The 13,163-nt window shown below is 45.3% G+C and overlaps 2 protein-coding genes across 3 annotated transcripts; both read left to right on the plus strand.

Annotated features, from left to right (window-relative positions):
• Positions 1-359: 359 nt before the first annotated feature.
• nif3l1 (NIF3 NGG1 interacting factor 3-like 1 (S. cerevisiae)) lies at positions 360-4,067 on the plus strand. Of its 2 annotated transcripts, none has more exons than XM_071921653.2 (7): positions 360-375; positions 1,471-2,060; positions 2,247-2,400; positions 2,536-2,659; positions 2,984-3,122; positions 3,527-3,610; positions 3,762-4,067. In XM_071921653.2, exons 2-7 carry the CDS (start codon positions 1,481-1,483, stop codon positions 3,944-3,946), a joined length of 1,266 nt encoding a protein of 421 aa, XP_071777754.2. In that variant the 5' UTR covers positions 360-375; positions 1,471-1,480; the 3' UTR covers positions 3,947-4,067. The 2 variants fall into 2 exon arrangements, with proteins under 2 accessions (XP_071777754.2, XP_071777738.2); XM_071921637.2 differs by having other exon boundaries at positions 368-457.
• Positions 4,068-7,241: 3,174 nt separating this feature from the next.
• tbx6 (T-box transcription factor 6) lies at positions 7,242-11,897 on the plus strand. The gene is made up of 8 exons (XM_078290930.1): positions 7,242-7,311; positions 7,995-8,205; positions 8,689-8,956; positions 9,123-9,266; positions 9,525-9,595; positions 9,720-9,778; positions 9,940-10,204; positions 10,526-11,897. The coding sequence occupies exons 1-8, from the start codon at positions 7,242-7,244 to the stop codon at positions 11,895-11,897; spliced, it is 2,460 nt and encodes an 819-aa protein (XP_078147056.1).
• Positions 11,898-13,163: the final 1,266 nt, after the last annotated feature.

Genomic DNA, 13,163 nt, shown 5'->3' on the forward strand with positions numbered 1-13,163 from the left:
AAGCCAGGCAACTCTCTTACAACGATGCATTTACCTTCATTATCATTGCACATTAGTTTGGTGTACAATTAGATTAAAGCAGAGAAATATCTATTAGAAGTACGAATAGGCTGCACAAATATTTAGACACATTGTAATTTTAGTTGTAGTTTTACAGTAATTAGTTTTACAATAAGTTAAGTAGTTTTTGAGCTAATACTTTATTTCATTTGACTCACCCACTCCGATGTTAGTAAACTCTGATCATGCATCGAAACTAAATACTGAAGTCACTTTTTACTAATTACACCGATATTGATTGACATCTCAAGTGTCCAATCAAAAGCGTGACATTAAGAAACGGAACCCGGAAGTAGATATTCCTCAAGTTCTCCAGTAAGTGCAACATGTTTTCCATAACACCGGGAGAAATGTATTTCACAACGTAGTTTTCTTCGAAAGTGCAAGGCATGCAAATGTATGATAAGATAAGCCCAAACATGCGTATGTTTTGATGCTGATGTCGTGTCTTTGAAAACAGAGCATGATATTGTCTGTTGAGTGTGTAGCTAATGTTAGCTAGCTAGCTCTGCTGTCAGCCTGCACTGGGACAAGTTCAGCTGCTTGCTTGCCAGCAGTCAGTGCCAGTCATTACGTCCAGTCCTGGGTCAGATATTTAACTAGCTGGACCTTAAGCTATAAACAAGTTATCCCGCTAAAATACAGCATTTTATTGATTTAATACAACAGTGTAACAGACTAGTTTCAGGCTCAGAAATCTTCATTGTCGGTCTGCATAGGACAGAAAATTCAGCTTCAGCTTGACTCCTCACAGTTACAGTTAAAGCACAAACATAAAACGCAGGGATGACACATAAAACAACATTAATAAAAAACAGCATGCAAGTATTGCAAAATAGCAGACTGGAAAACAAATGCAGATGAAATTATATACACATGAGCAGATTGTAAATCAGATTAAAAACCGTTATAAATAAATGCAAATGTTCCAAATAGTGCAACCTGTAACAACTGCAAGTAAATAAATAGTATGCAAATGTTGCAGAAAGTTCAGGTAGTGTACATCTTGTTTTGCCTGCTCAGAATGGTGATTTCTGTGCAGATGAAGGGTTTTTCCTGCCAGTGACCAGACTGGAGTGGCTGGAAGGGTTTATAAGGGGTCCAGTGTGATGAGTGGCCTTCATTTTGATGGATTGGTTATAAAGTCCCTGTAGTTGTGTCTGGGTAGTGATGATTTTGCTTCCTTGATTGATGAGCCTTGTGAGTTAGGTTTGGCTCGCATCAATAAGGGCGTCCTACCAGGCTCCAGTCTACCTGCAGGCAGTAGGTCATACTGATGTTGGGCCAGAATTTGATACTCACACGTATCTCCTCTGTCACAGAATAATGGCTTCTGGAGGGATTTTGTATGTATGATACAGCACACTCATCCTAATCAATTCATTAAAGTGTCTTTTTTTGTCCGCACAGGTCTTCACCAATGTTGACTGGATGTAAAAACCTTTCTTGGAGATTTTTATCACTGACCCGTAGAGTTTGTACCAGAAGGAACTTGATTTCACAGACTTCCCCCTGCTCCTCTTACCCTTCACCTTCTCCCACTCGCAGCTTCTTTACGACTCAACAAATCTCCACCCCTCTGCATCCTCCTGTTCACCTCCCTTTCCCTCGCTGCCTCTCTCACTCTGCTCATTATACCGGCCCAATGGACCTAAAGGAGGTCCTGCAGGTTCTGGAGCAGCTTGCTCCTCTGTCACTGGCCGAGTCGTGGGACAACGTTGGCCTATTGGTTGAACCAAGCAAAGCGCGGCCTATTAAAACCATCCTGCTAACCAATGACCTCACCGAAGCTGTCATGGAGGAAGCAGAGGCCATGAGCTGTGACCTCATTATCTCGTATCACCCGCCGTTGTTTCGGCCAATCAAGCGTTTGGTTCAAAAGGACTGGAAGCAGCGATTGGCCGTCCGGGCTGTGGAGGCCGGGATGGCGGTCTTCTCCCCCCACACTTCATGGGACAGTGTTAAAGGGGGAGTGAACGACTGGCTGGTGGGGGGACTTGGTAAGACGTCAACCTGAATGGAAAATGTGTCACGCATACCTACACTATTTGCATATTTAATGAACCTATAGGCTAATCTGTTGTGACACTTGACACCGTCTCACTGGTCAAGTATCTTGACCAAGTGCCTTCCAGCTGCTGCTCTGAATCTTTTTTCCATCTCTGGTGTCTGTCTCTTTCTCTCAGGTAGCGGCCAGGTGTCTGTGCTGAGTCAGGCCCTGGGCTGCGCCTCCCACAGCCACAAACTGGAATTCACTGTCAGGAGCGAAGCAGAACTGAAAGCTATTATAGAGGAACTGAAGGCTTCTGACAGTGGAGCCCCACTGCAACATTCAGTCAGGTTGTGTACATGTGTGCATGTGTAAATCAATGCATTCAAGTGTGTTTGCGTATGGATTTGCATTTACTTGCTTGATTTTAATCTTTAATCTTATGCACTGGTGAATAATGGGTCATTTCATCTATTTGACACTAGTTCAGACAACAGTGGGATCCACGTCAGCTTAACCTGCAGTGACTCAGCACTGACTCCCAGTGTCCAGACTCTGCTACGACACATTTCTCCCAGCCAGTCCCTCAGCATCCTGCAGTTACAGAAGGTACAGTATCAACATATCACTGCTGCCAGATGAACACCTCGTATCTCTAAAAAGTCAGCTTGTCGGGAAATTAATGAAAGACATTGTTGTGAAATAACACTCAGTGGGTTTCAAGTAGGGCAAGGAACTAATTTCCCCTACAGTGAAAGGTTTGGTTTAAGAAGTTGCAGACCAAAAAGGACGTTTTATCAGTGTGTATATAGTTCCGTTTTGTAAAGTTACCCTTAACATGTACTGGTTGTAAGGCATTGGAGTTTAGTAATAGTTTCATATACTGTTTTATTGAAGTTGTTTTGCTCTCTGTCCACCTATCCCTCCCTGCAGCCCCCGCTCCCAGGTCATGGCCAAGGGCGACTCAGCATGTTGGACCAGCCAATAACTGTGGCAGCAGCCATCCAGAAGATGAAGTCCCACCTCGGTTTGAATCACCTCCGCTTGGCTCTGGGTGCGGGGCAGACACTAGGTGAGGAAGAGGGGACACCAACACAGACAGCTAGCTAGCTAACTTGCTTCACAAGTTAAAAGCTAATTTTAAAATCAAATCTAAATTGCACTGATAACCAATGAAATGAAGGAGTCAGTTGTGTCATTTTGGACTAACTGTAATCTGGATATACTCTAAGCATAAGTAATTATTTTAAGCATAATGGAACATTGAGAGGGCTGATTCAACAGATTTCAAACAAAAGTGATGATCGTAAAATACAAAAAAAACCTGTAAGTATTGATTGATTTCACCTGTTGAGGTCAAGCCCTTATCATGTTTCTTCAAATGGGATGCAAGTGGGCATTAGCCTATCAGTGTCCTGAGATGGAAATGTGTGTGTCAGTCAGTCAGTCACTGTATTCTGTGTTGACATTTTACAGAGTCGACTGTGTGCAGTGCGGCTGTGTGTGCTGGCTCTGGGGCTTCAGTGTTGAACGGAGTCAGAGCGGATCTCTACATCACAGGTAGGCAGGTATTTTGACAGATACCACTCAAAAAGTCAGTTGATGACTGGGAAGCATTGTGCACTCTACAAATACAATGCAGGTTTCATACTGATTGACATTTCTGACATTGTTATGCATCCAGACATGAGTGTCATATCCTTTTATTCAGGTGAGATGTCCCACCATGAAGTGCTGGACGCTGTGGCCAAAGGAACCAGCGTCATCCTCAGTGACCATAGCAACAGTGAGCGGGGTTTCCTGGCCGTGTTCAGGGAGAGGCTGGCCGTGCGTCTGCCTGACTCGCTGACTGTGGCGCTGTCGAAGGCTGACAGGGACCCGCTGGAGGTGGTCTGACTGACACAGTAGTTACCCCAGAGTGATTAACCCGTGTTGGGGAAAATGTAAAGTTGACTGTCTAGGATGAAGTAAAAGTATTGACTGCTTTGTGTAATGGAGAGATATAAAATGATGTGTGTGAAATGATCAAGGTTATCTTTTTGTTTTTGTTTTTTTGGGATATACACCCACATTAAAAAAAATCCTCTACTTCCTATGCAGGCTGTTGATGTTATGTAATGGTGTCTAGTAATTATAGAACAGTATTTCTCAAAATATCAAGTCTTGCACTATGCTATGATGAAAAGTGCTTCTTTGGTACACAGTGTGCTATTCATGATGGATTTCTGGGCAGTTATTAACAAAAAAAGCCCAAATTGATCAGAAAATGGGTTGTAGGCCTGTTGGATAAGATAAAATATCCCTTCACCCATTAATGCACAGCGAGAGCCTAAAATAAAGCATGTAATCTGTAATCTGAATGCATGTGGCTTATGCATGCAGTGGATTTATTTATGGATAACACGTAGTGTGTTTTAATACTGATAATCGGTGACATCATGTGTGCCCCTTCCCCCAGCTCTGATATGTATTTACATGTGATGTAGAATTAGAAATGGAAAAATCGGCTGAACGAGCTGGAGAAAGGACTTCTAGCTAAATGGGGAATTTGTTTCCATTGTGCAGCAGGAACAAAAACAGTAATCACATGCTTCATCGGATTAAAAGGCTTGTTGCTCCATCATAAACAAATGCTCAAGAAAATCTGATGAGTTCCTATCATGCAGGAACGATTCCAACAACAGGAACATCTGAACCAGTGACACCCTAAAGAAAATTTTCATTGAATTTTTCACATTTAATAATTCCGAATGATGGTTTAAATCACCAAAGAATAAAACAAGTGTTTTCCACAGCCTGACCTTTAGACCTCTGCAATCCCAACTGAGTGGACATCAAACCACTTAGCACATACATGAGGAAGAGAGGGGCTATGTTAATACTTAAAGCACTGTAAACACTCAACACCAGCACACAATACCTGCCCCCACTCTCGTAATGCCAAAAAAACAAAACAAGAAACAGCCTTTATCATCGGTCATAATAGTCTGGTGGCTGCAGTGCCTATGACACACCTGTCAGTTCGTAAAAACATTAAGAGATGTCGCACACACCCCACCGCCCCTCTTACAGGGTAATCAAGGTAATGACCCCTCCCTCCCTCCCTCCTTTCCACTAAGAGAGACCAGTGTGGCGTTCACACCTCCACTTCCCCTCTGTCCCGCTAGCTGCCTTTCATCCCTTGTTCCAGCCCCCCCACAAATGGGGAAGGAAAACAACAACTAGAACAACATTTAGACTTCACTCCTCTCAAGCCACTCCAGCTGTCACTCTGTATTGGCAGGAATGTCTGCTAGCAGGTAGATTTCGCTCCTTAGACCCTATTTGTCACAAACAAACACATTGTTTTCTTCTTCTACTTTACTGTGGACCTGACCAATAAAGATGGGAACCATTTCCATGTACAGATCCGTGTTGTTTGAGTATCCTCAGGCAGATGATATTCATACAAAATCATCCACACAAAGACAAAGCCATGCAATATATCCTGCTTGATCAATGCAAATGGCTAAAGCTCTACTGCAATCCTCTGCAAAAGAGCCTCTGTGGTCTGTATTGACAATTTTAGAATACAAATGAGTCCTCCAAAAACATTAGATCACCTTTGGCAGTTGTTATGCAAATTAGACCAAATAATAAGTCTTTTCAGATTCTGTCATCCGCAGTCTCTTACTGGATTGGGGGAAATGGACACGGCCATGTTGTTGCCATGGTGAATTCTTCCTTGATTTGAATGTTCTTAAAATGAAGGTCACGACAGCAGATTTTAGAGGGTTACATCCCATTCCCAAACCCACAGTAATGAACGACGAGGAATATAATTGGACAACTATAAATATGTCAAACTTTGCTTTGAGACATACAGATACAGGTACAGCAGCGTTGGTTGTTCCTTCAGAAAATAAACTCTCTAAGTCTCTAGTCTCTAAGTTTGTGTGGTAAACAGATGACCTTGTTGTATCAGAGATTTACTGAATCTCATTTTCTGTTGTCCTCTGGTTTGGCAGCTTAAGTTTAAGCAACAAAAGTAGTCAGTCAGGTTACTGGCATGAACTACAGTCAAATGGAAATATTTGAGAGACATTAGTAAGGAAGGCCAATGCCATTCTCATCTGTCCTGGTCCTGATTTGTCCTGAGTTATTGACTTTCATGGTCTCTATCAATTGATGTGTGTCTGTGTGGTATTAGCCTATGTGTTTTATTGTGTTTTAACTATAAACCCTGTCTGCTAACCAAATTTAACTTTAAATATGAGTTGAATTGAAGTTTTAGTGTTAAATGTTCTGTGGAATGCTAGCCCAGCCTTAACTAAAACACTCAACACACTTCCTAATTCAAAGCTTCGATGTCACCCTACACAGACACTCATGTTTATGTAGTGGCCAAATTGCAGCCATGGGCCAAACTGTCTCCCTCTTCCACCTGCATTGGAGTCCTGGCTCCCTGCTGAGAGAGCCTGATAGGCAGACTGCTGAGAGGAAGAAACGTGTCATCAAATCATCAAATAGCCACAGGGGAGCTGCCAGTAGCCCCATCAACCAGGTTTGTATGTGAGAGGCAGTAGAAACATACTCATTTCCTACAATTATTTTGTTAATGACATAAAAGATGTTTACACCCACACATACCTCTGTAATGAATGATATTGAAATTATAGAGAAGTGTGTATAACTGATGCAGGAGTTCTGTGAGCCTGTGTCCTGATGTGAAATAACAAAAATGACCGTCTGGGAGTGACATTAATGTCAATTCAATTCCTCACTTTGAAGTAAATTCAGATTTTGCCAAACAGCCCTTGATATGGCTAATGTTGTTTGTGTTAGTTTGTCATGTAAGCAGGGGATGGAGGGGAGAGACAGGGATGCAAATGAAGGGCTGTGTGAAAACGGGGCCATTTGGCCTGATGTGTGAAGCCTTACACACCTATATAACAGAGCGAGTCACCAGGATAGGCGTTTGGAGGGAAGTGCAGCAGAGTGGTAGGAAGAGAAATAGGGGAAACAGAAAACAGGATTCCAGTGAAACAGAAGACAGATATCACTCCATTAGATTCAGAGGGAACAGAAATAAGCCTGGATCTGAGACTGTTCATGGAAATAGAGAAGAAAAAAAAGAGTTAAAGAGCAAAAGGTTACTTTGGAGAAGTAGAGGGAAGAGGGTGAGTAAAGGGACAAAGACAGAAAAGGAAGAATGCTCAGTGTGGAGATGTATCCCAGTTTAGCCCTGGGACCGCAAAGAATGGGAGACTGCTTCTACAGAGGTGAGTGTGTGTGTGTGTGTGTGTGTGTGTATGTGTAAGAGAGAGAGACAGAAAGAGAGAGAGAGTCTGTGGAAGTCTATCTTGTGATCTAGTTTGATATAAGATCACAGGTCAGCATTTACTTTGAAAAATCTTGAATGGAACCAGGAATCTAATGATACATTTTACAAACATAAATGGACCCAATGGCATTCTTGACCTTCAAGCCCTCTCACAAGGAACAACCACTGGATCTGTGATAGATGCTTATAAGCATCAACTGGTGAAGGCTGGCTAATAAGCTAGGAAGCTAATGGGGCGTTTATTTACAGCTAGCAGGCCGTCACCCCTCTGAAAGAGCCTCTCGACTGGTACTGGATCATTTTAGTACATGTTGGAGAGGTGTGGCTGGACGACTCTACGCCTTGAAAAATGTCAAAAGTTGATCTTTGATGATAAATTTGGACTCTTAGATTCAGGGCATGAAACTTACTTTTTTTGTCAGCTGGCTGTGTGGATTCAGAATTCTCCTAGTGAATTTAAATGTATTTATTTTTTTGGAGTACAACTGATTGAACACAGGTTGATTGGTAGAACTTACAAGACCTACCAGCCACAACCAAAATTGATCAGAGTTTGGTTTATGTCTAGTTTTCATTTCAAGGTCTGCTTATATAGTTTTTAATCGTGATTTCTACTCTCAGACCGGGAAGCTCCTGCCCACATGCCTCTGTTCCCTCCTGCCTGCGACATGGCGGCCAGAGCGCTGCCCCCCAGGCTGCTGGCCCCGCCCACCGCCCCCAGCGACACAGCCACCAAAACACAAGACGAGGTCAAGATGGAGCTGGAGAACGGGTCGTTATGGAAACAGTTCAGCTCAGTCGGCACAGAGATGATCATCACGAAGAAGGGCAGGTGGGTGTAGAGGCAGTATGCAAGTGCAAGGCCACCGACCCTTGACCCTTTGACTGTACAAAACCATTAGTACAAATTTGTGTTTCCACTCTCTGCTCTCCCTATCCTCTCTTCTCCTTTTCCTATCCTTCTGTCCTTCACATCCACATGTCTCCCATCCCCCTTTTCTGTCTTATATCTCCTCTACCTCCTCTTCCCTCATCCACCTTCCTTCACTCTCTCCTCTCCCCACCCTCCATCCTAACCTCCCCCTCTCTTTCACCAGCTCCCTTTCTATACCTTTCATATTCCTCTCTCTCCATCCTCTCAGGTTAAAGGTTAAATGCCTAGTAGGGTCACGCCTGCAAAAAATGCATATACTCATTGTTTTGGATAAAATATGTAAAAAAAAGTTCTAACTTTCTCCACCCTCCACCCTCCATTCTCCTTTCTCCTTCACTCCTTCCGTCCTTCCCTCTCTCCTTCCCTCCCTGCTCTCCCTAGACGGATGTTCCCCGGTCTGAGGGTGAAGCTGTCGGGCCTGAACCCGTCTCTCCGCTACATCCTCCTGCTGGACATCGTCCCGCTGGACAACTCCCGCTACCGTTTCCAAGGTGACGCCTGGCAGGCCGTGGGCGCGGCAGAGGCGCGGCTGCCCGACCGGGTGTTCATCCACCCGGACTCCCCCGCCACGGGCGCACACTGGCAGAGCCGCACCATCTCCTTCCACTGCGCCAAGCTCACCAACAACACACTGGACACACAGGGATATGTGAGTGCTGGAGACTGGTGTGTGTTGGTCTGTTTCTGTGTGTGTGTGTGTGTGCTGTCATAGTGTGACCCAGCAGAGATACAGTACAGTACATAACCCTCATTGGTATATTTGGTCCTTGGCCTGCCTTTGGTACTAACCTCTTACTTTTCCCTATCATTTCCAGATCATCCTCCACTCGCTGCATCGCTACCAGCCCAGAGTCCATGTGATTGAAGCCAGGGATGTGCTGAGGTGGGGAGGGGGACAGCACTCCTTCGTCTTCCCCGAGACCCAGTTCCTCACCGTCACCGCCTACCAGAACAACAAGGTACAACAACATTACATTTACATTGTAGGCATTTAGCTGGCACTCCTATACAGAATGATTTACAATGGGTGCAGCGGTAGATTAAGCTTAATTTTGTAGATCGCCAACAACACAAGTGGCCGTAGGTAGCAGAAGTAGGTATTTGTGTGTGTGTGTGTGTGTGTGTGTGTGTGTGTGTTTTTACCTAAAATACTGCACCTTGTATCACAGAGTGCCTTAAAAAACAACCAGAAAATGTAATTGTCTTTCTTTTTCCAGATCACAGAGCTGAAGATCAACTCCAATCCCTTTGCGAAGGGCTTCAGAGAGGATGGCATGAACAGCAAAAAGTAATGCACAACAAACACACACACACACACACATACACACACACACACTCACACTCCACCTTAGTGTACAAACAGCACAAATTTTGTAGAGGACATACCCTAACATCTATCTTCTTTACTGCAGACAGAGAGATGCAAGGCAGAAGCGCAAGATTACCCACCTGACAGAAACCTTGGATATCGGTAAGTGGGATAGACATAGAATACTGAAATACTACCCTTGCCACTATTGATTTGCTTTGCCATATCTTTAATTTGGACTATACTAACTTTGGACTATACTCCTGCCTTGCCTTGCATTGTCTTACCTCAATCATCTCCGTTTCTCTGTCTGTCTCTCCCAGTGGGCTGTGATCCATGTGACTCCACTGAGCTTTTGTCCCAGTCCACGACCACCACCTCCACCTCGGACCTCCAGGCCCTGGCCCTGGCCTCCCTGCCCCCGCTCCCTGACCCGTCCTGTGGGTACAGAGCAGAGGAGGCCCCCTACCAGGACGCTCAGGTCCCAGAGCAGCCGCTAGACCTTGGCCAAGCATTCATGGCATCCCAGATGTCTGACATCACCGTCACCATGGCCAATGGGATGCAGGACACACCAGGAATTGACAGGTGGGTGAGCAAAAAATGGAGGAAAATGGTCTATTTCATAATCCATCCACTCACACAGGCATTACAATGGTGTTTCAAAACAGATGCAATGTATCCACGCTTAGTTTACCGATTTAAAGACCCTATGATATGGCATCTTTGCTTCCTGGATTTGATGCATTTCCTAACCAATGGGATATCAGTTAGGGAGAGAAAGACAGTTTTATTTATTGGTTAGAGATGTATATTTACACCTACTAGTGCAGCATGAGGTCACCATGAAGGATACTCTGTTTTCCAGGGAGTAAAAATAATGGGAGTTCATCTCATCGGGACTTAAAGTATTAACTATATGTCTTTCTTCCTCAACAGATCAGACAATATGGGTCAGCCGCCTTATACCTCCGCCTACTCCGCTGCTCCACCCGGCTCCTCCTCTTTCCCCTCAGCTCCTCTTCCTCAGTCTTCCTCCTCCTTCCCGTCCCTCCCCGTCCCCGACTCTTCAGACGCGTCCGATCCTCAGCCGTCCGCTGAGGTCCAGCCGTCCTCCGCCTCCGGCTACCCGTCTGTCCCCCCTATTGACTACCCGCCCATCCTGTCGTCCTCGCCCACGCTCCCTTCCTCCACCACCTCTCCTTCACTGCAGCAGACCTCCTTCACCTACCCCATCCTGACTCCGCCGCCTTCCACTTCCTCCTCCCCGCAGCCGCTCCTCTCCTCCTCCTCCACTTCCACCTATCACGCCATCTCTCCATCCAACCCAGAGATGATCAGTCCACATACGCCCACTGACACCTCCTTCTCCGCCCCGTCTTCCGCATGTCAGTCGGGTCTGCAGGACCACATGCCAGCTCTTTCTCTGCTCACCCAGCCCAACCAGCCTCTGCAAGTTGAACCCATCACCAGCGGGAATAATTCACCCCACGATCAAAACTCGGCGGTGTTTACCTATCCGAATCTTCTGTCCGCAAATCCAGATCCAGACCCAGCCCCCCCTCAGCCTCTTCCCAACCAAAACCACCCGCCTGTGGTGTCAAATCCCGCTCCCTTCCTGCCTTGCTCCCTCCCTAACCACACCGTCCCCCCATCTTTCACCTTCCCCTCTGTCCCGCCTCCCATTCAGAATCTGTCGTTTCCCAATATGTCTTCCAGCCCCGCCCATCCCACTCTGCACGTCCAAAATCTCAGCCAAGCCCAAGCTCCATCCCTCGCTGCAGCCTTTCCTCCCTCCTCTTTCACCCATCCGTCCTCCTCCCTTCCTCACCCGCCTTTCCAACCCTCTTCTTGCTCGGCCGTCTCCTCTGGATCGTTGCCTTCCTTCCAGCCGTCTGTGTCCTCCGCTCCCTCGCTGCCACCCACAGCCCATCACCAGAACCTGACCTCCGCCTCCGCCCCCTCCTCGTACCCTTCAGTTGCTCCTGTTGAACTAGGCGCCATCCCTCAGTTCAACCCAGGCGCCCCCTATCTGCCGGAGATGATGCTGCACCACCCGTCTCTTCTCCCTCAGCTGGATCCCTCCTGTCTTCCCTCCGCCGCCGCCCCTCCGGCCCTCTACCCTGCCTTCTCCTCCTACCCTCTCCGGCTTTGTCAGGACCCTCGCTCGTCCCTCCCCATCCCGCTCAGGCACCTGTACAGACAGCACCAGCATGGCCACGCCCACCCTCAGGGGCCCTACCTGGATATGAGCGCAAGAGTTGGGAACGTCTATTGCTAGAGTGATAAAAATGGAATAGCATGGTGGGATTTAGTGAGATCAAGAATGCTTAGAACAGCAAAATATAATGCTGATGATTATAATGATGAAGATATTGATGATGATACAACTGTTTTGTGATCCAAATGAGTGTTTTATTCAGGATTTGAGTTATGATCACAAAATGTATTGGTTTAATAGCGCTTTTAGGGATATTAGCAATGTGTAGCATTAGTTCAAGTAGCCTTCTGTACTGTAAGTGTGTGTGTGTGTGTGTTTTCCAAAGAACTCAACTGAGACTGATGAAATTGATCAAAATTTGTAAATATTTGTTGAAGCTTTTCTTTTCAAAAAATCCATTCCAGTGTGAAAAATAAAACTTTTTCCATGTTCTTGGCTTCCGTGAATCAATTCTCATCCATTTAAACATTAAACATGTTCAAAACAGCTGAATATATTAGACTAAAAGTTGGGCACTTTGGGGGTATTGTTTTTTTAGCATAAGAATTTGGGGTTGTGAATTCACCTTAATACTCAAAATAAAAATCGCTCAGAGAACCAACTCTTTTCTTCTGTTTTTTTGTTTTCTTTTTCATGATTTTCTTCGCCTCCCCTAGTCCATTATTTCCTTGGGCCTCTCTCTTCCTACTCTCCCATCTCTTCTCCCTGACAAAGGAAGTTACAGAAGTAAAAATATGATGATTTTACCTTAATCTCTTACACCTGTTTATCTACCGTTCTATTTGTGTACTTCAATACCTTGATGATGGGGCCGAAACGCGTTCAACGTAGTTTTTAACTTGCAATTATGACTAGCCAAATTTGATAAAGGCTTTCTAACTGATTTTTTAATTGCCTTGGATCTCTCTTTTGTTCCACATGAGGAGCTACTAGAGGAGCCTTTTTCATCCAAAGAGCACCGAACCCCATAATCTTTAATATTAGAGGCTAAGACTCATTCCAGCCTCCTATCAGTTACACTATCAGTCCTGTCACAATAACAGTTCAGTGAAGCACTATTAGGGTTATCACACCTGGTCAGTGGTACCAGTGCAGTGAAGACCTGGGATGCACTGTGTGTGAAGTTAGTGAACTTGGGTCTGTCAGTTCACCAGATCACAGATTTATAACGAGGATGGTTGAAGGCAGGGGTTAATCATTCCCCCTCCTGACTGCTCTGCCTCCTCTAAACTCAACCCTCCTCAAAATATCACAAACCTTTCCACAACACTGAGCTGAACACTTGTCATGTGTCTAATCTGTTTCTGGGTCACTCAGGCATCTGTG

This window comes from Centroberyx gerrardi, chromosome 20, assembly GCF_048128805.1.
Source record: "Centroberyx gerrardi isolate f3 chromosome 20, fCenGer3.hap1.cur.20231027, whole genome shotgun sequence".
In the NCBI taxonomy this organism is placed as follows: Eukaryota; Metazoa; Chordata; class Actinopteri; order Beryciformes; family Berycidae; genus Centroberyx; species Centroberyx gerrardi.

Bases quoted from the DNA above. Each gene is read 5' to 3' on its own strand.
- nif3l1 (XM_071921637.2), top strand. The intron at 2,061-2,246 runs GTAAGACGTCAA...TCTTTCTCTCAG, and splicing joins CTGGCTGGTGGGGGGACTTG to GTAGCGGCCAGGTGTCTGTG. The intron at 3,611-3,761 runs GTAGGCAGGTAT...CCTTTTATTCAG, and splicing joins AGCGGATCTCTACATCACAG to GTGAGATGTCCCACCATGAA.
- tbx6 (XM_078290930.1), top strand. From the start codon at position 7,242: ATGCTCAGTGTGGAGATGTATCCCAGTTTAGCCCTGGGACCGCAAAGA. The intron at 7,312-7,994 runs GTGAGTGTGTGT...TTCTACTCTCAG, and splicing joins GGGAGACTGCTTCTACAGAG to ACCGGGAAGCTCCTGCCCAC. The intron at 8,957-9,122 runs GTGAGTGCTGGA...TATCATTTCCAG, and splicing joins CACTGGACACACAGGGATAT to ATCATCCTCCACTCGCTGCA.